Source organism: Daucus carota, chromosome 3, assembly GCF_001625215.2.
Source record: "Daucus carota subsp. sativus chromosome 3, DH1 v3.0, whole genome shotgun sequence".
In the NCBI taxonomy this organism is placed as follows: Eukaryota; Viridiplantae; Streptophyta; class Magnoliopsida; order Apiales; family Apiaceae; genus Daucus; species Daucus carota.
In genome coordinates, this window is record NC_030383.2 from 55,833,831 (window position 1) to 55,857,770 (window position 23,940).

The window sequence follows — 23,940 nt, forward strand, 5'->3', positions numbered from 1 at the left end:
AAAAATTTTTTTCTTGCGATTTACTCCCTCTGTCCCTTTTATTTTTTTACGTTATTTTTTGGCACGTTTTTCCACGCTTATTTAAAGTATAGTTATATAAGTTTTTTTCAAATTTTTTTTCTCTGAATAAAAGTTTGATATTTAAACTTTTATTGAAAAAAATTGTGAAACTATACTTTACAAAATCTCAAAATGCGTGCAAACAGTGAACGTAAACAACCACAGGGGACGACGGAGAGAGTAATATTTTATTTGGACAAAATTTGTTATAAAAAATCGAATGCGTAATCAAATTAATTCTAGTTGTGTGTTCTTATAAAAAATTTCGAGTTAGCTTTTTTAAAGCGAAGAAATGAAACTAGAATTATCAAAAGAGTTAAATTCAAAGTGGTGGCCAAACTTTACACCAATTTTCAAAAAGGTGGCCAGACTTCCAAATTTTTAAAAAAGTGGCCAAACTTTGACTCCGCTTTTTAAAAGAGTGGCTGCCGTTAAAAGCCACTAACGGGACTAACGGAAACAGGGGTAAAAATGGGTTTTGTTTCCACCATCAGCCTCATCTCCCTCTCCCTCCGTCCCTCCCTCAACATAACTGCACAATGGACCAGATGATGACGAATTAGGGGCTGATGAGGTAGCCTCCACCCTCTTCCGGCTCTGAGTTTCCATACAAAACCCCCTCGAAATCACTAATTCAATCGTCGTTACTCACTCGGCGATCAAACACTACTCACTCCAAAACTCCTTTTCATCCAAAACCCCAAAATTTCCAAACTCAAAACGCCAAAGATCAAAACTTTAACCCTAAAACCTGCACGAAACAAAACCAAAACAAATCGAACAACCAAACCCTGATCACCCACATCAGAATCACAATCACAATCCATCCACTAACTTCAATTAAACCCGATAGCCCTGCTATCTGCGATCGTCGCAGCGCCCAACACCGTCACAGCGCCGTCGCCGGTCGCCCCGATTCCAAACCCCATCTGCGATCGTCACTAACCGGTGGTGACACCCGCTGCTCCCCTCCACTCGACCTTCTTTCAGAAACACCCAACTCAAGCACCACAATAAACACCCACTTTCTTTAACACAACAGTTCAAAACCCACTGGAAATCAACCCCAATCTCAGCTTTACACTTGCATCTTCATATTTGTGCATCTCTTCTTAACTGGGGTTTAGAATGATAAAGTATGTCGATTGTTACATTTTATAAGGATTAGACTAATATACCCCTTAAAAAAACCGTTCAAATTAGTTAACGTTAAGTTTTTAACGTCTCTTTAACGACAGCCACTCTTTTAAAAAGCGGAGTCAAAGTTGGGTCACGTTTTTGAAAATTTGGAAGTCTGGCCACCGTTTTGAAAATTAGTGTAAAGTTTGGCCACAACTTTGAATTTAATTCTTATCAAAATGACTATCACTTCCGGAGCACGTGCCGAAAGAAAGTGCGATTATTGTTTTTCTGGCGGTGGTGGAACTTCTGTACGACGATTTGTGGTCGGTTCAGTGGCCGGTGGACTTTGCTGACCGTTGGCAAAAGAAGTATACCAAGATATTAGACTTTTGCTTGTGGAAATTTTGTAGCCTAATATTTAGAAATGTATTTTATTTTTTATCAAAAAAATTAAATTTCATTAATTTTTCAAACGTTCTTCAATAAAAGAAGGACCTCTGAGTGATAAATTTTCTTGAATAATGCTTTCCAAATTGTTTTGAATTTTTCACATCAAAATTTAATTTACCATCAGCCTGTATTGTCTTTTATTTTTGCCCCCATAATTAAAAAGGATACGTCATTATTATTTTTTGAACAAATATGACTTCGATTCCTATATAAGTTTGTGAAGTCAATACTAATAGCATTTTTCAGCGTTGCATTTTTGGCAACTATGAAAGTCTTTGCATTTCGTGTTGTCTCTAAACTCTATCGTGAAGTAAATATCCAGTCATTTGTGAACTGCAGATAAATTTGTATTTATTTGCATTCAGCATGCACTGATGTTGAAATTTGATGGTAGATATTTTGATAATGTTGCTTTAAACCTATACTCGCTGATTCCAAAATTTTGTGGGTTTGAGTTTTGAAGTGTAAAGAAATGGACAAGTACGAGTTTGTGAAGGACATTGGCGTCGGGAGTTTTGGCTCAGCGAAGCTTATGAGGAACAAGGCAACTCAAGAACTTGTTGCAATGAAATTTATTGAAAGAGGAAGCAAGGTAGGGAATCATTTTTAGCTTAAATTTGTTATATGGTAGAGACAGAATTAGCAAATAATTTGTTCTTTTGTTTCAGATAAATACGAATGTTGAGCGAGAGATCATTAATCATAGGTCACTCATTCACCCAAATATAGTAAGATTCAAGCAGGTAAGTTTTTGCTAATCAGTTACTGCTAGTGTAATTGTTAATGTTTCGTGGTTTCTTGTGTGATGGCAATGAGGTATCTGCTCAACTGATGCTGGCGAATTGTATTATTTCAGGTGCTTCTTACGCCTACACACCTCGTGATTGAGATGGAATATGCTGCTGGTGGGGAGCTCTTTGATCGCATTGTAATGGCAGGGAGATTCAGTGAAAATGAGGTGTGTTTAATTTGGTAACCAAGTTTTCAAAATTCAGTCAGTTGCCTCAATCAGGCTTGCAGTATCTTCAAACTTGGTCGGCTATTTGGTTTTTTTATAAAACTTTCAGGCGCGTTACTTCTTCCAGCAGTTAATCTCAGGAGTAAGCTACTGTCATTTCAGGGTAAAGAGGCTTTTTAATGCTTAGTGTTCAGTAACTAGGTCATATGTGGATTCTTCACGAGATCCACAGCTTAGAAAATGTAGGTGTTGTTCCAGAAAAAAAAAATTGTAATTTTGGCTTTTATATTTGGCAGAATGTATGCCATAGGGACTTGAAGCTGGCTAATACTCTTTTGGATGGGAGCCCTGTGCCAATCCTGAAAATTTGTGATTTCGGCTTCTCAAAGGTACAAAAATGGCTAATAATTATAGATCGACTATTACCTTTTAAGCTTTGACATGCGTTAATGCGTTCCTAATTATATCTTTGCATAGTCATCTATGCTCCATTCAAGGCCTAAGTCGATTGCTGGCACTCTGCGGTACATTGCTCCAGAGATTCTTTCTGGTTCAGAATATAGTGGCAAGGTAAACTCTAAACTCTGCTGGTAGGAACATTATCTTGAAACTCTTCTGGTTTATGTATATGTCAAAACACTGAACAAACACAGAACATGGATACGAAGGAACTTAAAATCCATCCTTGTCTTTCTTGAAAGAAGAAGATGAATGCATATAGATTATAGACAAGAAGGCTTTTATTCAACTTAGTGAATACTATTTTCAGATGGCAGATGTTTGGTCATGTGGAGTGACCTTATATATTATGTTAGTTGGAGCATACCCTTTTGAAGACCAAAAGGAGCCCAGGAATTATAGGAAGACGGTGCAGGTGAAATTTCCTTTAGGCTTCTTTGAGTTTTGTAATCTATGAGATCTTTCTTTGCATTGTAATAGCACTTCTCATCCTCTTCAGCGTATACTGGGTGCTCAATACAAGATTCCTGACGTAGTTTACATATCTCAAGATTGTAGGCATCTCCTTTCGCGCATACTTGTTGCTCCTGCAAGTAGGGTACGTTTTATTTTGCAATCAAGTAAATTAAATTAGTAAGGATATTGGGTAGACTTCATTTTAATCATAACATTTTAATAGTTCTTGTTCAATTTCTAAAGGAGCTGAGAATTATTTACATCACTTTTAAAGTTCCAAGTTTCCTGCAGAGGATCACAATTGAAGAAATCAAGAACCACCCATGGTTCTTAAAGAACCTGCCCTGGAAGGAATCAGAAGCTGCTCAAGGCATTTACTACTGGAACGATAACTCGACATATTCTTCCCAAAGTTTGGAGAGCATCATGGAAATTGTTCGAGAGGCCAGGAAGCCAGCGATGAATCCTCCTTCAGTTATTATTAGTTCAGAGATCAAGAGCCAACCATCAGGAAAAGAACCAGAAGCTGCTAAAGGCATTTACAACAGTAATGAAAAGTTAGCCTCTTCTTCCAAGCGCTTAGAGAGCACAAAGGAGGTTAATGAGCAAGAAGAGAATGTGGAACATTTGGTGGAAGAAGAAGAAGAAGAGTACGATAAGAAAGTAAAAGAGGTCTATGAAGATAAACAAGTTAAGGAGGTTGATGAAGATAAGCAGATGAATAAGGAACATGAAGATAATCAAGTTAAGGAGGCATACAAATGCAGTATTTGCCGCAACAAAATGATCAAGATGTTGTGCAGAACATCTTTATTTCTCACATACGCATTTCTGCAAATTTCGTGGTACCAATAGTTCTGTAAAATTTTATTGATTTGATAATCTAAAAGATATTATATTATGGAAGATGTGTTGAATAAGAATACTGCTAAGTACAGATGAATTGGTCAAAAAATGACGCGACTCTGCTATATAAAGTAATTGTTAAAGTTGTTGGCCACTATACTTTAGTTTCGCTTGATCATATCTTTAATACTTCTATTACTTAATGTTTTCCATTTTATAGTAAGTAATAGAAGTATTAAAGATAAAATTAATACAAAGTAAGTAAAGTCCGGTGTCAAGTGGCCGACAAGTTTAATAATCAGTATGTACTATGTAGCCAGGGGCGCAGTTGGCGGAGCCATGACTATGCCATTCCATTATTCTTCTATTAAATTGATTTAACAAAATAAAAGGTGCTTATATTGTACTCTATTGAACTCAATGTCAATCTCCTAAACAATCATTATGATATTAAACTGGGTCGGATCTTATTATTAGCAATGTCAATCCAAATACAATCTTCATAATATTAAATTGTGTCGGATCTTATTATTAGCAATGTCAATCCAAATGTATCTCCACTATTGCATAGTATAAGCCAGTTTGACAATAAATTAGTTTAGTTTTGAGGACAAAATGAAAAGAATCAAATACGCAAGTTTAAGGGGGACGAAGTGAATATTAATTTCGGACAGCTGCCTTTCTTCATTTTGCATGTATTCATAAATCTCCTGACTTCTGAGGACTAATGTGAGACTTTCTGCTGCGTTTTATTTACTGTAACAAGATCAAGGATCTGGGATTGAGGTTTATAGAAAATGGAGAATTATGAGTTTGTGAAGGACATTGGTGCCAGGAGTTTTGGGCTTGCAAAGCTTATGAGGAACATAACAACTAAAGAACTGGTTGCCATGAAATTTATGGAAAGAGGTCCCAAGGTAAGAAATTAAATGTTAGCTCAACTGCACTTGCTTTGAACTCTGTTTTCTTATAAACTTTCTGGCTAGACACTTCTTCCAGCAGTTACTCTCGAGAGTAAGCTATTGTCCTGCCAAGATTGTTATAAGGATGCAAGAAAGATTATAATAAAGGTGTTAATGGGAGAAAGTGGTTAACAACATGAGAATTTGCTTGAATATAGAAAAAACGTTGCTTGAGTATAGAAAGAAAGTTGTGAAGAACACAGGATGGAGAGTATGAATATTATAGTTGATCTTATGTTTGATTCTGGATCAAACGTGAAAAAGGGTTCTCAAAGTGTTCTAGAACCATGTTATGAGCCACAAGAGGTCTCTTACTAAATATATTAAATCAAATATATTTATTAATTATTTGAAAATACTTTAATTATTTGAAAATATTTTAATTGAAAAACACATATTATTTTATATTTATATGTCTTTATATATAAAAAATATTAAAATATATATAACAAACAAAAAATTTATACATCACGCGAATTATGAACACTAGTTACAAGCCAGTACTAATTATATAATGGTATGTTCGTTAAAAATTGTTCTGTTGTTCAAAATTATTGTTAAAAAAGTAATGTCATAAAAATCATATATTTGTTTGATATTTTTTTTAATATTTACTTATTTGAGTTGAAATATTACGTGTAAAGAATATGTTAGTGGCCGAACTTTATTCATTTTGTCATTTTAGTGGTAGGAAATTCAAAGTTGCAATACTGTGACCATATATTGTCTTAATTCATCACAAAGATGGCTCAGAGCCGCTTTTTGAGGAAAAAAGATCAGAAAAATGGCCTTTAGCCAATTTCGGTCATCATTTTACATTTTACTCAAATTTTTTTTTATCAGCTTTGATATTAAAATCTATGACACTTAGCAGTTTTTTCAAAAAGTTTAGGGGTCTGCTTTTCCTAAAAGCATAGGAGGTATATTTTTCCTAAAAACATTTTAAAGCTAAAAGTTATTATTCAGAAAAGTTAGAATTTAGATTCATTAAATAAATTTTTATCTTGATTTTTAGGGGAAAAAAACTCGGTAACATCTATGCCAAACAGAGTAAAAGTCTTATCAACAAAAAGAAAGCAAATTACTAATATATTTAATTATTAATTTTTTAGTCAACTATTTTAAATAGATTATTAAATATATGAATTCGAGTAAAAAAAAGTGCTGCGTGATAGTTTTTAATTCTTTTTTTTTTTCCAATTTTTAACGGATATTATGATAAATGACCTAAATGAAAATTTTTGAAGTTTGATGACCCGATTGCAAATTTGTAGTCAGTTAAGTGACCAAAAGGTCGATTCAGCTAACTGTACATGCCACGATGAATTTATTTAAGCTAAGTCACGAAACTTAGTCAGCTTTCCGTCAAATTTTTAACGGAGTGTAACGATTAGTGACCTAAATTAAAAATTTTAAGAGTACAATATATGACTGAAAGTTTCGGGTCAATTGAGACCAAAACGCCATTTAACCGTATATTTTACTACCTCCGTCCCACCAGATTATTTACCGTTTCCTTTTTGGGTGTCTTATCCAATTTTTTACATTTCAAAACTTACTAACAGTTAATGGGTCCCATTTCTTTCCAACATTTCCTTCCTTTTCACACTACTTTTACTCTCTTTTCACACTAATTTTACTCTGCTATCTTTTTTTTATACATTAAAATTAGTAACCACTTTTCTTTCTTTTTCATGACTTTATATATATTTTTTAATCTCGGTGCGCAGACCAAAAATAATGAATCGCTGTGACGGAGAGAGTAGCTGAGTAGTACATTTTGTCATCATCAATGTTCACGCAGTGTCAGAAATCTCATTCCCAACTCTCAATTATTTGTAGAACCGGTCAGATCTTACCATTCACAATATCAACCCTTTCACACTGCATAGTTGCATTATTCTAAGCCCCTTTGATCAAAATCTAAGCATGGTAGTTGAGTGGAAAGGAGAATATCATTTTGGACAGCTGCCTTTCCCCAGATTGCATGTTTACAAACTCAAACGTGAGACTCTTTGCGCACTTGTTTTTTCTTCACGACAAAAAGATTGAGGATCCGGGTTTGTAGTGTAAAGAAAATGGAAGATTATGAGTTTGTCAAGGATATCGGGGCTGGGAGTTTCGGTTTCGCAAGGCTTATGAGGAACAAGGAAACTCAAGAACTGGTTGCCATGAAGTTCATTGAAAGAGGACACAATGTACGTTATAACTTTCTTTTTCCTTTTTTACATGATAGTTCTGTTTACTTGCTTTGTAATATGTATAAAAATTGATATATATACTTTTTGTAGACAAGGTTGTTAATATTTCACACTTTCAAATTGATCAGATTTCTTCACTGGATGACTTCTATTGTGTGCTCTAAAATTTCAGATAAATGAGGATGTTGCCCAAGAGATCATTAATCATAGATCACTCTGGCATCCAAGTATAATAAAATTCCAGGAGGCAATTTTTTTTATTATTTTTTTTATCATTTTCCATTGCGAAAACAATTTATGACTTATTGTTCTGTAATACGTTATGTACTCAACTCACTCTAGGTGTGGGCTTCTCATTTACAGGTGATACTTACACTTACCCACCTTGTGATTGTGATGGAATATGCTGCCGGAGGAGAACTCTTCCAACGCACCATAGATGAAGGGAGATTCACCGAAGATGAGGTATTTTTAAGCTTAATACTATTTCAACATTTAGTCAACTGTCAGAATCCGTTTAATTTGCAATATTACCATCATTAACTTTTAATCAGCTGTTGTTTTTGCACGAAACTTTTAGGCTCGATACTTCTTCCAGCAGTTAATATCAGCCGTAAGATATTGCCATCACATGGTAAAGAAAATCTCTTAGGAACTACCTCTGTTTCTGCACCTGTTCATCTCATATGCATGTAGTATAAGTTTCAGGTCAGAAGACAAATAAAGTCAAGAATCAACTGAGAAATGATTTTGTCTGGTAGCCTTGTGTAGTTATGTCTAGCAACTAGGTCAGTATGTACTTTCATTACATCTACACCATTCAGAGCTTAGAAAAGGTAAAATAGCTTCAAGTTGAGCACCTAAACAGTAAAACCTACAACCTCGTTGTTTCATCAAGGTTGTGCCATCAAGCCGGCAAGATGCCATTTAATGAATTACTCCTTCCATCCCCTTTTGTAAATTTTACGTATTTACAAAAAATGTTAGTTGAGTTTTTTATTTTCTTGTCTACCCAAATAATTGCACTGAATTGAATTAAGTTGTGTGTATATGTATATGAGTCAAATATTAGAAATTGTGTTTCAAGGGTATTCTAAGGAAAAACATTCAAAACTATATTTTGAAAAGAGAAAGGGACAATTTTATTTTCTCCCAAAAGGGACATGGAAAAAAGGACGAAGGGAGTATTACTTTGTGAGACTTGTCTCTTATTTGAGGGAGATTGGGAAAATGTTTATAAGTTTGTAAGTGAACTTTTATTCTATCCAAACTTAAAGGTTGTGTCCACTTGGATGGAATAAAATGAGATGAGAATGAAATAAATTTGTGTTCTTATTTGAGGGAGATTGGTGGAAATGTTTAAAACTTGTATTCCTTCCTTCATTCCATTCGAAACTAATTAAACTAAACTTCTACTCCACATGTTTTGGAAAGAATGCTCCATTCTTCTTCTTCATTTCCCTACTTCTGCATTCCATTCTCACCAAGTGTACGACACCTATTATTGAGGAAATATCATTAATTTGTAACAGATCATCATGCTGATTACTTTTTAAATCTGCAGGAAATATGCCATGGGGACTTGAAGCTGACCAATTCTCTGTTGGATGGAAGCTATGCACCAAGACTGAAAATATGTGATTTTGGCTTCTCGAAGGTATAAGTTTCACTAAAAATTGTTTGAGCAGTTTTTTAGAAATTATGGACACTTACTTTGTTATATCTTGTACAGACATATCTGCTTCATTCAAAACCTAAATCAATTGATGGCACTCTGCGATACATTTCTCCAGAGATTCTTTCTGGTACAGAGTATGACGGCAAGGTAAACCTTAATCTATCCGGTAGCTAGGAACATATGCTTAGATTGTATAATCGATAAGAACAGGTTATGCATCTTTTTTTTTTGACAGAACAGGTTATGCATCTTAATTCAGTGTTTATCTAATATAAGCACAATGACCAATATGTAGAGTTAATTTATTGTGTTTCTAGATTTCCATTCTTTAATGTTGTGTTTGGTTGGGGTGAATGGAATGGAATGGAATGAGTATAAATAAAATAAAATAATAGAGTGTATGAGGGAAGACTTTGAAAAAAAAATTAGTGAGTACAAATTTTGTATGATAAGATTTAGGTAGAAAATAGGTATGATAAGGAATGGAGCATTCCTTCCCAAAATGGAGGCTTTGAGCTCTAGTTAAGGGTGATGCTAATGGAATGGTGGAAGGAATGAAATTATTATGAATTCAACTAAATTATAAATCAAATCTCATTCCATTTCCTCCATTTTCATTCATCCCAACCAAATACAACATAAGAGTTTGCAAAATTGCGTAGACATCAAACAAGAATCTAGACATCATTGGTTCCTTCCCTTTACCTGAATTTCCATTTTTCTCAATATTGTCTTCAATTACAAGTATTAGTTTTTCTTTTACATTTCCACTCTACCAAATACAGCAGAAAAAGTAGTTAAGTAGGTTCTAATTGGCTAAGAAAATCAAATCAAATCAGATTTAGAATTTGGATAATTTGATTCTATGCTGAGTTGCTGCAGAGTTGTGTAGATTGACACAGAGTTGCAATTATCCCCCAAATCCATCATATTAAGGGTTTTCTACTTTCGTTTTATGAAATGATCCATTTTGATGGATTCTGGGTTTTAACTATAATTTACAAAAATCCAATATAAATTTATAAAAATTTTGAGGATTTAAGACATTTATGAAGTCTCGACATGCAGACTAGACATAACATTGGACATAAAATTTGGATATCGTATCTTAGCATATGAAGTTATTGAAATATGTCAGAGTTATAATTAATACACTCTTATGTTATTTATGTTGGTGTTGTAATAGTTTGAAATATATTATGAGATCCAAAAAAATCCACCAATTTATAAGAATCCTTAGTCGCCAAGTTTCTTTTAATATCACCCAATATTATTATTATTGTTATTATTATTATTATTATTATTATTATTATTATTATTATTATTATTATTATTATCATTATTATCATTATTATTATTATTTCAATTTGATTGAATATTACCAGTTTCAAAGACCCTGAAGTCTTTGACTGAATGACCCTGGAATTATAGAATCTTGGTTGTATACAATTTTAAAAAAATTTAATAAAATCCTCGTTAAACATCCCTATATTTTACGGATTTGTCAAAATCCTATTTGAGTGGTAGAACTACTTAAGTGGAATATTGGAATCTCTCGTCTCATGTTAAGTTACAAGATTTTTGAAGGTATTCGAAGAAATGCTTAATTGGAATTTTGAATTGTATATTATTAAGTTTTTAATATTAGTCGGCAGATGTTTGGTCATGTGGAGTGACATTATATGTCATGCTATTTGGTGCATACCCATTTGAAGATGAAAAGGAGCCTGAAAATTTTGAGAAAACTACACAGGTAAAATTTTCATTAGATCTTTATGCATCATGAATGCATAAAATATCGTATTTTGCTGTCTTAAAGTGCTGTTTTTTCTTCCCTCGCTAGCATATACTGGGTGCCCAGTACAAGATCCCTGCTAACATTCCCATATCTGAAGAATGCAAGCATATCCTTTCTCGCATCTTCACTTCTCCAGCGAGTAGGGTACGTTTTCATTTTTCAGTGAATTATTCTCTATCTTGCCTCTTAAGTTAAAATTGTTAATATTTGAGAAGTGAGAACAAATATGTTGCTATAAGAGACTCTTGTTGTGTGTTTATATTACTATACAAGTCTCACCTTTTCGAACATTATATAATATACTCATGAAGATACATCTTTCACTCTTCACTTTCTTTTGTAATTTTATGAATTCAAATTGTTCATGACAAAAAAGAATATTTAAAAAAAGTGGATATTAAGAGTATTGTTGGAGATGAACACACCAAATTAGTAATAGTCAACCTTTATATTATATTCAGAAAGTGAACTAGCAGTACTTTGGAGGAGATGCTCTGATGAGTATGTTCACTGTCATTGAGAAAAGAATTTTGGTACATATGTTTAAGATTGGAGATCATTGACAACCGAGAGTTCATTACAATTTACATATCAGATGCTAATTTCTTCTTCATGCTTCCTTCTTTCCCCTTTCATAGACTATTGTGTCACCAGTATCCAATTGGTTATCTTATACTGTAAATGTTTTCATACGTTGCCCATAGGGAATTTCGAACACATATAAAATCCCGCTAGACTAGAAACTAGAAACTTCTCATGATTCATCAAATTTTGATGAGTTATGTAAACAGAAAGGTAATTACGAGTGTAACTCAAGCAAAAATTACTGAACAGAGCACATAAATATGAGGTATGAAACATACTATTTTTCAGGGAAATTAATCTCTTTTGAGTGTCATCCTAATATTTAATACTTATATACTCAACATGCTACTCCCGTCCTATTTTTGGATGTCTTTTATAAGATCAAACATTTAAAAAATTGTCAGTGGGATATTAACTCCCTCTTAAAATAATAGTTCTGTTTCGACTTAACTTAGTCAAGCTAATCAGAATTTGATTGTTAATTAACCAACCGGGTCACGTTCCACATAGAACCATTATTAGACATATAACCCTTAGAACCCTTACCTTATTTTAAGTATTAGTTAGGGTTCTGCAGCAGAACTTCACATGGAAAAAATGTCTTATTTATGTATTAAATATTCAAATTACTTTTGGACACACAACGATGCAAACAAAATATGTATTTAGATTTAGATCCTGAAAATCTATGTAAAATACAGGGTTCTGCAGCAGAACCTTAGTGGTTTAATGGTTCTATTTTAAGGATTGGTTCTCTAGCGCGACCCCAACCGACAATTACATATATTATATAACGACGAAACTTTTAGTTATATATTATTCGAACGAATATTTTATCTATGTGTATTTTTCAGATAAAGTTGTATGGTCAAAGTTCGATCACCTTGACTATTATAAAGTAACAAGGCTTTATTTTGAGATAGAGGAAATAAATTTATTTCTTTAATTGCCTATTAAATTTTATTAAATGGAGTTGAGTCATTATTATGTTCAAATTAGTCAAAAATTGGAAATTAATGATATAAAAATAATCTTTAAAAATATATTTGGCAAAGCGAAACTCAAATAGGGATTTTTTTTATATATATAAAAAAGACATTTATAATGAGACTAAAGAAGTAAATAAAATTTAAATTACACATTGACCCGTATTATCTTGCATATAAATATAAAGAAAAATATTCTATTACTCAAGTTAAACTCCTCTTTAAAGACTTTATATGATGTATAAATTTATTTAGTTTAACTTATTAAATTTTGCATCATTATCATAGGTTTATGATTATTTTAGGTGAATTTTGTCAATAACTATCATCAAAGTTGAGAATTTTTAATAAGTTAAGTAGTAAATCTTGACATCATATATTTGAAAATTCTTACTTTTTATATTTAATATTAAAAGTAAATAATTTATTATATGGATATCCGAATTCCGATCCGATTATCTGAGAATATAAATGGATCAAATATGGATTAACCTTTTAAAAATCTGAAGCTGATCCAATCCGATCCAAATCCAATAAAATTAAATGGATTTATAGGTGATCTGATCCAAATCCAATCCGTGTAAATGGCCTCATATCTCATAAATTCTGGAAGTAATGCCCAGAATAACTGAGTTGGACAAAATTGCCCCCAATACCAGTTAGTAACGCCTGATAATCTAGCGTTTTCAATTTGGGAAGAAAACGGTAGATCGTGTAGCATTTTGGTGTTTTAACCCCGTCAAAACGCTACACGATGTTGCGTTCTGCTAGGGTTAACCTACATAAACTAGCGTTATGTTAGGTTATGTAGCGTTTTGTATATATATACAAAATGCTACACGATGTAGCATTAGTAAATGTTATTTGGGGCCATTTTTCCGGATCCTAATATATAGGACATTAATCATGAATATATTGATAGTGAGGACCAACACCTGTTGATCTAATAGGATCTATCTAACTCGTTCAATTTAAGATCATATCCAAATAACATGTCTCCATTATAACAAACATAATTTGGTAGTGCAACTAATTACATTCATACTCAAGGAAATAGATATCATCTTCCACCTACTCAAGGAAATAGATATCATCTTCCACCAATTTGTGAGTTTATGTAGTTAGACATGGCTTAAACAAGGATTTAGAGGTGCCTATTGAAAAGTTCAGAGATTTCGGGGGCTGATTCCGAAGATTCTGTATTTGCAGGGGCAGATTTATGATTTCTAGAAACTCAAGGAACTGTTTTGAGAGTTTCTTAAGCTTCTAGGACTACTTTATAACTCTTTGGACACTTCAGGGGCTGGTTTTATATATTCTGAAAAGTCAGGCTGATTGCAGATTTGCAGTTCTATGAATAATATGTATAGGCTCAAGCATACCATTTACTGTACATGAGATTAGACCAAACAGACAAACAAACAATTTAATTAAACATATGTGGTTGGGAGGACTAGGACTGAGATTCCTTGTATACCATGTTAAGTAGTCAACTCATCTACAACATTGATGGAGTCCTTAAATAGATCATATTATTTAACAGTCATTTTTTATTAGCCTTACTAAAGAATTAAACTAATTCCTGCAAAACTATTTTTTTTGTTTGGTTTCTGCATCATTAAAATTGTTCCTTGGAGCTGAAAAGATGATTAATCCTATCACTTTCCAAAATTTGTTATTCCTGCAGAGGATCACGATACAAGAAATCCATAACCACCCATGGTTTTTAATTAACTTGGCCCGGGAGCTAACTGTTAAAAACCAAGCCATATACTACAGTAGAGACGACCCAGTTTTCCTCCAGAGTGTAGAGAGCATCATGGAGATCGTGGAACAAGCCAGGAAGCCTGCAGTGCAATCTCCTCCAGTTTCCAGTTCGATTGAAAGGTTTGGATGGGCAGAAAAAGAAAACAATGAAGACCAAAAAGGAAATGTGAAACTCGAGGTGGAGGAAGAAGATGAGTATGAGGTGGCGGAAGAAAAGGAGTATGATGAGAAAGTGAAGGAGGTATACAGATCGAAGAGTTTGTCAGTATCCGGTGTGGTGAGATTAGCAGAAAGGTCCCTAGTACCAAACAAGTTCCACTCTGATCATACAGATCCATCACCACTTGCAGCTACAACTGTTGATCAATCAATTTATGGTTTGCGTATGCCTGAAAGGTCTATAGTCACAAACCAAATACATTCCTCTCATTCAGAATCAGCAGTCTCCCAGTCAGAAACTTATGCAGAAAAGGGTAAAAATTCAATACAAGGGGATTCAACAATGTATGTGCGTTCGGCCGAAAAGTCTATTGAGTCGAACGTATCACATTTTTATCAGTCACATCCATCAGCATCTCAGTCCACAAGATTTGCAGGAAATCCTAGGAATTCAAATATAAAAAATTCATCTATTTCTAGTGTGCGTCCGTCTGAAAAGTCTATAAAGTCAAATGTATCACATCCCACAGAAGCATCAGAGTATCTAATGCAATCACTAGATTTTGCCTCCCAACTATCAGATAATCCATCAATATCTGATGTGCGCAGCGCAGAGAAGTCTGTAGTACTTGAGCAATTGCATTCCTATCAAAATTTATCAACTTCTAAGCTGCATGCTCCAGGTCATGCAGAAGATCCCATAGATTCAAAAGTTCTATCTTCTGTTGACTCTGCACAAATTGGGAATTTAGATTTATCCATCTATAACGTACATTCAGCAGAAAAGCCTCTACCCTCCTGTTTCCACTTTGATTGGAGGGGTTGGATGGGAAAAGGAAGAGCAAAATGATTACCGAGAAGAGAATTTGGAACTTGAGGTGGTGTACAAAGATGACTACGGATTTTAAGATTCAGAAGTTTATGAAAATAAGAAAGTCAAGTAGGCAAACAAATTGAAGACTTATCTGATACATGATGTTCTAGTTGTTGTACAGAACATGTTTATTTCTTGCATACAAATTATGTGGTATCAATAGGCAAGTAAAATTCTTTTGTGTTGTGGACACGAAATGTACTTCTCTATGATTATGCCTCTCAAAGTGTTGAGTATCTCAGTTACAGGTTTCATTTCAAAGTGGCCCGTGGAGGTAGGCTGTTAATATTGGACTTCTGAGCATCGATTCTCTCCTGGTAAAGAGAAGCAAAGTTGCTGGACTCAAACAATGATGCCACGGATCATGAACTAAACACAGAAATTACTGACAAATAATAAGTAATCGAACCAGAAATAGAAACAGTTGCAGAAGAATTTGCCCAGTAGCCTTTACACTGGAAGATGGCGTTTGTAGAGTTTGGTTGAGATGTTAATATGAAATTTGTGTTCTCTGTTGAGATGCTTCCGGAAAGAATATTTGTACCATCATTGTCTAGTGTGCTGAGATCACAGTTCGATTCTGATCATACAGATCCATCAACCATCTCATCGGCTTGGCGCTAATTTTTTATTTATCAATCCATGTTTAGTATATGCGTTTTTACTCAAACTGATCCATCCACATCAGAGTCAATAAGTCTCTAAGTTCTTATTTATTTGTATTACAAGTTTACAACTACTCGCGTATATCTTCATACAATCTATAACCACAATTATTGATGAAAGAAAATTCTTAGTGCTAACACAGAGCTAAGACTAGTGTGTATAGGTCTATAGGACTTGTATATGTTACAAAACATGAAGCCTGAAGGTCCCGTATCATCACCAGTGTCGGGTGTGCTGAGATCACCAGAAAGGTCTCTAACGCAACCAAACCAGTTACATAACGATCATGCAGATTTATCACAGTTTCTTGAACCAGATTTTGATCAAAATAATTCTCGGATTTAGAGAAATCAGATTTAATCATCCAGCACATGCTACAAGTTTTGATCAGTCCATATCTGGTTTGTGTTTTCCCGAAAGGTCCATAGAATCTTGCCGGTCACATCTCAATCATCTGGAGCTATCACCATATCAGTCAGTAATTAGGCGTCCAAAAAGGCGTAAAATACCAAAATAATTGAAGTCCTATAGTTTTGATCTAACACCTGATGAGCCGTGAAGTTATGAGGGAATACCTACACATCCAGAGGTGTTGGATTCATTTCTTCTTGCTGTGCGTGAGGCCAAAATGCCTAAGGAGTCAGACGTATTACATTTTAATCATTCAGATCTATCAGTCTCTCAGCCAGTAACATTTGCAGGAATTGCTACAAGTTCAAAGCTATTGGAATCACAAAACTCCCAACCGTTGGATTTCAACAGCTCAGCACAAATTACAAGTTTTGATCCATCAGTGTCTGATGTGCATCCGCCAGAAAGGTACATGGAACTTGACCTATTGCATTTTCAAACTCAACAGCTTCTAAGCTGCACGTTGAAGGTCTCCCGGAAGGTTCTGGATTCAAAAGCTTTAGACTCCGATTACTCAAAACAAATAGGAAACTTCAGTTTATCCATAATTGATGTGCGTGCAGCAGAAAAGACTCTAGTCCAGGAACATCTAAATTAATCACATTCATTTGATCTAAGTGATCAGCATCTGGAACCAGTATGTTTTGTTGAAAGGTCTATGAATTGATAAAATAATTGGAGCGTAGATGCAGATCAACACTAGGAATTAAAACATTGAATAGCTAAGACTATATAGATTGCTCCAAGTAAACTTACTTTTTCGGTTTATGAGGAAGAAATATTTAGGTTGAACCACAGTTTTTCCCTCGGCATATGAAGAGCTACCCCTGATACGATATGAATAGGGATGACAACGGGTTGGATCGGTTCGGATATTTGAGATATCCAAATCCAAATCCAAATTATTTTTAAAATCCAAATCCAAATCCAAATCCAATCGGGTTTCAAATATCAAATCCAAATCCAAATCCACGGGTTTCGGATCGGGTTCGGGTTTGTTCGGGTTTATCCAAAACTTAAATTCTGAAATTTATAAAGTATTGTAAAAATATTATTTTTGATTTTTTCGCCCTTAAATTTCATTATATTTAAAACTAAACTACTTTAATAATAAAGTATTACACATTAATAAAATCTTGAACCGTATTTAATAATTTCTGAACACAAATCTTCACTATATGGAGTATGAAATATTAAAGAAACTCATTAGTTAAACAAAAAAAGCCACTATAACCCAAGAATATATACATTCACACTCTATATATAAACAAAATTTAGTAGATTTAAAATTGAAAAAAAGTATATTAGTATACATATACACATACATACATACATACATACATACATACATACATATATATATATATATATATATATATATATATATATATATATATATTTGGATTTTTTTCGGGTTTCGGGTTTGGATCGGGTTTGGATCGGATTTGGATTTCGGGTCGGGTTTCGATACGGAATACCTAGTATCCAAATCCAAATCCAAACTCGTTCGGGTCTAAAAATCAAATCCAAATCCAAAATATCGGGTTCGGTAAGATCCATTCGGGTCGAAACGGTCGGGTATCCATTCGGATCGGTTTTTTTTGCCATCTCTTGATATGAAGTCCACTTTGTTCTGGCTTCATTGCTAAGTGTAGTCTATTGTTGTCATTTATACATTAAAACCCACATTGAACCAGCCGTTTTGATATATATATAATCAATTTATATCAGTTACATGTCCAGATTCAGTGTATCTTGATAGAGACACTAACCCAGCCCAACTGATTAAATAATTTAATTAAATTAAATCAAAACCGAAATAAAATCCCCGCCCAGGTCGCCTCGCGTACGCGAGACGCCGAGACATTCGCCCAAATCGCCCTTCAACCCGACCCGACCCGACCCGACCCGACCCGAGTCGTGACGAGCCGAGGCGTGGCGGGGCGGGGCGGCGGCGGCGGCGCGCGCGTGGGCTCGTGAGAACACCACGCACCATAGCACACCTTAGTAGTTATGCACTACCCATGTGTGTTATACTATATAAAGCCAACACCCCCTTTATTTCTTTCTATGTGGGACAAACAATACATTCTCAAAACAAGCTCTTTCAAGCTACTAACTTCAACTTCATTTCTCTTATGGATTTCATTAAGAAAATTCTTAAACCCATACATGAAAGTTTAAGTCCCGATATCTAGAAACAACTTCCAATCATTAGATTATGGAATTAACAACAAGAACATAATAAAATTATGAACTTAATAACTCCATTTTCTAACAATCCCCCACAAATCCATACAGAAATGCGTTTCAGGTTTCTCATCATGACTTGTTTTTCAGAGTCGGTACCCTTCCGGGTTTGAACCCTCCTAAGTTCTCTACTTCAATGGCTACCGGATTCAGATGGAATATTGCACCTTGAATCTTAATCCGTTGGGTGTAACCACTTTCCATAGACAACGACAAATCAACGGCTATGGAGCCAATCTACGGCTTTGAGACATTAATGGTCATGTCTCGATCCTGTTCGTCGAATGCTTCAAGGAATAACCCTTTCCTCTAATTGCGACCACACAATTACATTCGCTTAGCTGGGCATCTCCAGAGATATACTGCTAATATCTCGTCTAACGACTTGATCCCATTCAGAGTTGTAACACTCTTACTATCTTAGCAGTCACAGTACCTTCTAGGTTTACAGGGGATAGACTCAGATACATGAGTATCATCTATGTAGCAAAGGTACTACCAATTCACCCTTACAGCTTGTTATTACCACATTGAATACACTTCGAGGGATCTCCTCTCATGTGTATTGGGTTCCCACTGTTGATGAATTATGATGGGTTGACAGTCCCATCCCCAACCTTGACTTAAGGACTACTGCAGGTTCCAGTCCTTTAGTCAAAGGATCAGCTATATTATTCTGAGTTCCTATGAACTCTATAGCTATAATCCTGTCAGACACTAACCCCCTTATAGACTTAAGTCTAACTTGGATGTGTCTCTTTGTTTTAGCATTATGCTTTTTACTGCTAACCTTGTCAATAGTTGTTCGACTATCACAATGAATAGCAATCGCAGGAAGCGGTCTGCTTACTACAGGTAACGTGGACATAAGCCCATGCAGCCATTCAGCCTCCGTCCCAGTGGCATCAAGTGCACACAACTCAGCCTCAAATGTCGACCGAGTCACAATAGTCTGTCTAGTCGACTTCCAGGATACTGCTCCACCTGCAAGGGTAAACACATATCCAGTCACTCCATTGGAACCAGACTTCTTAGCTATCCAACTTGCATCACTGTACCCTTCAAGTACACCAGGAAATCTCCTATAGTGTAAACTAAGGTACATTGTGCCTTTCAGATATCTAAGTACTCTATCAAGAGCATCCCAATGAGTTCTGTTTGGACAGCTTGTATATCTAGCCAACTTAGACACAGAATATGAGATGTCTGGTCTAGTACAGTTAGCAAGATACTGCAAGCTTCCAATAATCTGAGAATATCTTAACTGAGACACAGGAACTCCAGAAGTATTCTTGACAAGGGCAACTTTAGAATCATAAGGTGTACTAGCGATTCTACACTGTGAATAACCATATTTCTCAAGTATAGATTTCTCTATATAATGAGATTGAGTCAAGGTTATTCCTTCAGTTGACTGAATCAGTTTGATTCCAAGAATCACACTAGCCTCCCCCATATCCTTCATTTCAAAATGCCTTTTTAAGAATGCTTTTGTCTCGTTAATAATCTCAATATTGGTTCCAAACAATAAGATGTCATCCACATATAGGCATAAGATGACATACTCACTGCCTTTAACTTTGATGTAGACACACTTATCGCTTTCATTAACTTTAAAACTGAATGGCAATACAGTATCATCAAACTTTTTATGCCAATCCCTAGGAGCTTGTTTCAAGCCATAGATGGACTTAATTAACTTACATACTTTCCTTTCATTTCCAGATGCAACAAATCCCTCAGGCTGATCCATATAAATCTCCTCTTCAAGATCACCATGAAGAAAAGCCGTCTTTACATCCATCTGATGGATGATAAGACCATGGACCGAAGCCAATGCTATAAGCATACAGATTGTTACCATCCTAGCAACCGGAGAGTATGTGTCAAAGTAATCAATTCCTTCCTTTTGCTTAAACCCTTTTGCCACCAGTCTAGCTTTGTACTTATCTATTGAGCCGTCAGGGTTTAACTTCCTCTTGAAGACCCACTTGCACCCAATAGTAGAGCACCCAGGAGGGAGATCAACCAACTCCCATGTTCCATTAGAAACAATAGAGTCAATTTCACTCTTTACAGCGCCCTTCCACTGCCTAGACTCCGAAGAGTTCATAGCCTGTCGGAAAGTTAAAGGTTCGTCCTCGACATTGTAAGTGATAAAATCACTTCCAAAATCCTTAACTACCTTTGCACGCTTACTTCTCCTTGGTTCCTCTACTTCATTAGGAGTAGAACTACTACCAGGTTCCGCCCCCACATTTGTCATCTTTTCCACATAATCGGGAATAGAACTTGATGTGTGAGTAGGATCATTGGTCTCTTGAGGTATACCAGTCTTCATAGGGTAGACATCCTCAAAGAATGTAGCATCACGAAATTCAACTATCGTGTTAGCCACTATACCATCTATGTCAGATTTTATTACTAAAAATCTCATAGCTGTAGTGGTCTCAGGATAGCCCAGAAAGATACAATCAACAGTCTTTGGACCTAGTTTCTTTCTCTTGTGTTCAGGGACAAGTACCTTAGCAAGGCACCCCCACACACGAAGATACTTAAGACTAGTCATCCTGCCTTTCCATAACTCTAAAGGTGTCTTATCCATGTGTTTCAGAGGAACTCTATTCAAAATATGGCAAGCCGTATTTAGAGCCTCTCCCCACATGTATTTAGGCAACCCAGAGTTAATTAGCATACTATTAATCATATCTTTAAATGTTCTGTTCTTTCGCTCAGCGACCCCATTAGACTCAGGTGTGTATGGTGGAGTAACTTCATGAACTATACCATTGTTTTCACAAAATTTATTAAAGGAGTTACTTGTATACTCACCACCTCTGTCAGATCTCAAACGTTTAAGTACCTTACTAGTTTGTTTTTCAACTTCAGTTTTATATATAATGAATTTACTAAGTGCTTCATCCTTATGTTTAAGTAAATAAACATAACAATATCTACTACTATCATCAATAAAGGTAATGAAGTATCTAAACTGGTCTTTAGTCAACACACCACCAAATTCACAAATATCAGTGTGTACTAAATCTAATAAGTCTGAATCCCTAACAATGTTATGAAAAGGTTTCCTTATTTGTTTAGCTGACACACATACTTGACATTTAGAATTCTTTTCTATGGTATGTTTTGGAATCAACTCTAAGTTCATCATATTCTTAAGAGCACCAAAGTTTAAGTGACCTAGTCTAGTATGCCATAAACTTGAGTATTCAACACAATTCACAGAAGGAAGAATAACATTATTTAATGTACCCAAAACGGGTTCAGCATTAATTACAAATAAACCATTTGACAAGTAACCCTTGCCAAAAAATGTACCAGTGTGAATAAGAACTACTTTATTACATTTGAAGGAAATTTCAAAGCCATTGGAAACTAAACAGCTTCCACTTATTATATTTCTACGCATGTCGGGAACAATGCACTCTCGTTAGGGATAGAATACGTCCAGAAGGGAACTTCAAGTCTACGTTTCCTATTCCATGTACTTGAGCAGCACTAGCATTCCCCATCGTCACTGTCAAGCTATGACTCTGTTGATAAGATACAAATAGACTAATATCAGCACAAATATGCACATTAGCTCCAGTATCTATCAACCATTCATTTGACAGATAGGTAGAAAATAATACAGGGTTGTAGGAAACATACCGGTCTGCGTTGGTTTCAGAAGCCGTGGCCTCACCAACAACCATGTTCACTACGGGCCCACTTGTAGTTGCAAGCACAGCATTCGCTTGTGCTACCACCTCAGCCTTCTTCGCCTTCTTTGTAGGGCAGTCCTTACTCCAGTGCCCAACCTGCCCACAAGACCAACACGGTTTGTTTGCCTTGGGTTTCTTGGCCTTGTCCTTGTCACTTTTAGGTTTATTAGCGCTAACTTTCTTAGCCACACCCTTCCTTTTCTATCCTACAGTTGCTACATTTACCTTCGAGCTCCTGGCCTCAGTTGGCATCACATGTCCTTGTTTGGACTTGTGTTGTCCTTGCTACATTTACTTGTTCTTGAACCGAGATGTCCAGCATAAGGTTGGTCCAGGTGATCTCTCCTTTCTGTCTTTTCAGGGAGAGAGAGAACTCCTCCCAAGACTTCGGAAGCTTTTCAATCACACTCATAACCTTGAACTTTTCAGGGAGGTCCATTCCGGACTCCTTCAAAGCATGCACTATCATCTCGAATTCATGCACTTGCTCAGTCATGGACTTGTTGTCCACCAGCTTGAATTCAAGGAACTTAGCCACAGAATACTTCTCAAGACCCTGAGAGTCAGTATTATGTGTCTGGTCCAGCTTCTCCCATAAGAGTTTTGCAGAGTAGGCATCAGAAGAATACACATCAAACAATGTGTTAGTGAGAGCAGCCAGAATGGCCGCCCTGGCCACACCATCCTTCTCAGCCCACTTCGCAAAACCCTTAACAGTTTCAGCCTTCTCTTGATCCACCACTGGTTTCTCATACTCCACAACAGGCCATAGACCCTTTACAGTCAACCACAATTTCATTCTTTTCTGCCAGCGAGAAAAGCCTACACCACCATTGAACTTCTCTGGCAAGCCAGTTAATTCAACGGCTTGTGGAAAACTGTAAGTGGTCCAATCAATGGCCACAACAGATGCACCAGAACTACTACCACCACCAACAACGGGAACCTCAGTTTCACTCGACATTATGCTAAATATTATATAACAAATATTCTCTTCAAGAATGTTGGAAATACTGATTATTATAGCAACATAGAGGCAGTTATATATCATATTATACAAGCCAAGGCCAAGCAAGTTGAAACAAAACGTGAAGGTAAAACACATGCATATCAGTGACTGTAAGAACAGAGGAAGGAAAGAAGTTGTACCAGTAGCCATAGCTTGAGCCAACAATATGTACAACAAGGAAAAAACACAAGAACAGCTGAGTCGTCAGGCCTTATACGAAGACCTGACTGCTCTTGAAGAGAATATTGCCCCCACCTGCTGCACTGGGGATGCTTGCAACACCTCCTCCAGGATAAAACAGCACAGAGCTTTGGTTAAGCAGCACCTCCAAAGCTCAACGACGACTTGCTCCTCACTCGCCGGGAAACCACGAACTGACTAGTGTATGAGAGAGGGAGAGAGCAGAGAGGCAGTGAAGAAGAGAGAATGTAAGGTGTGTAGTGTGTAACAATCAGCTGCTTAGGCCTCTATTTATAGGAGAGGCTAAGTGTAACTGATACACCTCAATTTAATATCGAATA

At 35.6% G+C, this 23,940-nt stretch overlaps 2 protein-coding genes across 9 annotated transcripts; both read left to right on the forward strand.

The window, feature by feature from the left end:
- Positions 1 to 347: 347 nt before the first annotated feature.
- On the forward strand, positions 348 to 4,525 carry LOC108211173 (serine/threonine-protein kinase SRK2G-like). 2 transcript variants are annotated; one of them, XM_017382699.2, is made up of 10 exons: positions 348 to 1,196; positions 2,096 to 2,224; positions 2,301 to 2,375; positions 2,489 to 2,590; positions 2,700 to 2,753; positions 2,887 to 2,979; positions 3,068 to 3,160; positions 3,360 to 3,464; positions 3,549 to 3,647; positions 3,797 to 4,525. In XM_017382699.2, the coding sequence occupies exons 2-10, from the start codon at positions 2,105 to 2,107 to the stop codon at positions 4,358 to 4,360; spliced, it is 1,305 nt and encodes a 434-aa protein (XP_017238188.1). In that variant the 5' UTR covers positions 348 to 1,196; positions 2,096 to 2,104; the 3' UTR covers positions 4,361 to 4,525. The 2 variants fall into 2 exon arrangements, with proteins under 2 accessions (XP_017238188.1, XP_017238185.1); XM_017382696.2 differs by having other exon boundaries at positions 348 to 2,224.
- A 2,553-nt stretch (positions 4,526 to 7,078) lies between these two features.
- Positions 7,079 to 16,170, forward strand: LOC108210464 (serine/threonine-protein kinase SAPK7-like). 7 transcript variants are annotated; one of them, XM_017381756.2, is made up of 9 exons: positions 7,081 to 7,511; positions 7,687 to 7,761; positions 7,878 to 7,979; positions 8,095 to 8,148; positions 9,079 to 9,171; positions 9,247 to 9,339; positions 10,841 to 10,945; positions 11,036 to 11,134; positions 14,249 to 16,170. In XM_017381756.2, exons 1-9 carry the CDS (start codon positions 7,392 to 7,394, stop codon positions 15,335 to 15,337), a joined length of 1,830 nt encoding a protein of 609 aa, XP_017237245.1. In that variant the 5' UTR covers positions 7,081 to 7,391; the 3' UTR covers positions 15,338 to 16,170. The 7 variants fall into 7 exon arrangements, with proteins under 7 accessions (XP_017237246.1, XP_063945574.1, XP_063945575.1 ...); XM_017381760.2 differs by having other exon boundaries at positions 7,082 to 7,511; positions 7,687 to 7,741; XM_017381761.2 differs by having other exon boundaries at positions 7,437 to 7,511; positions 7,643 to 7,741.
- Positions 16,171 to 23,940: the final 7,770 nt, after the last annotated feature.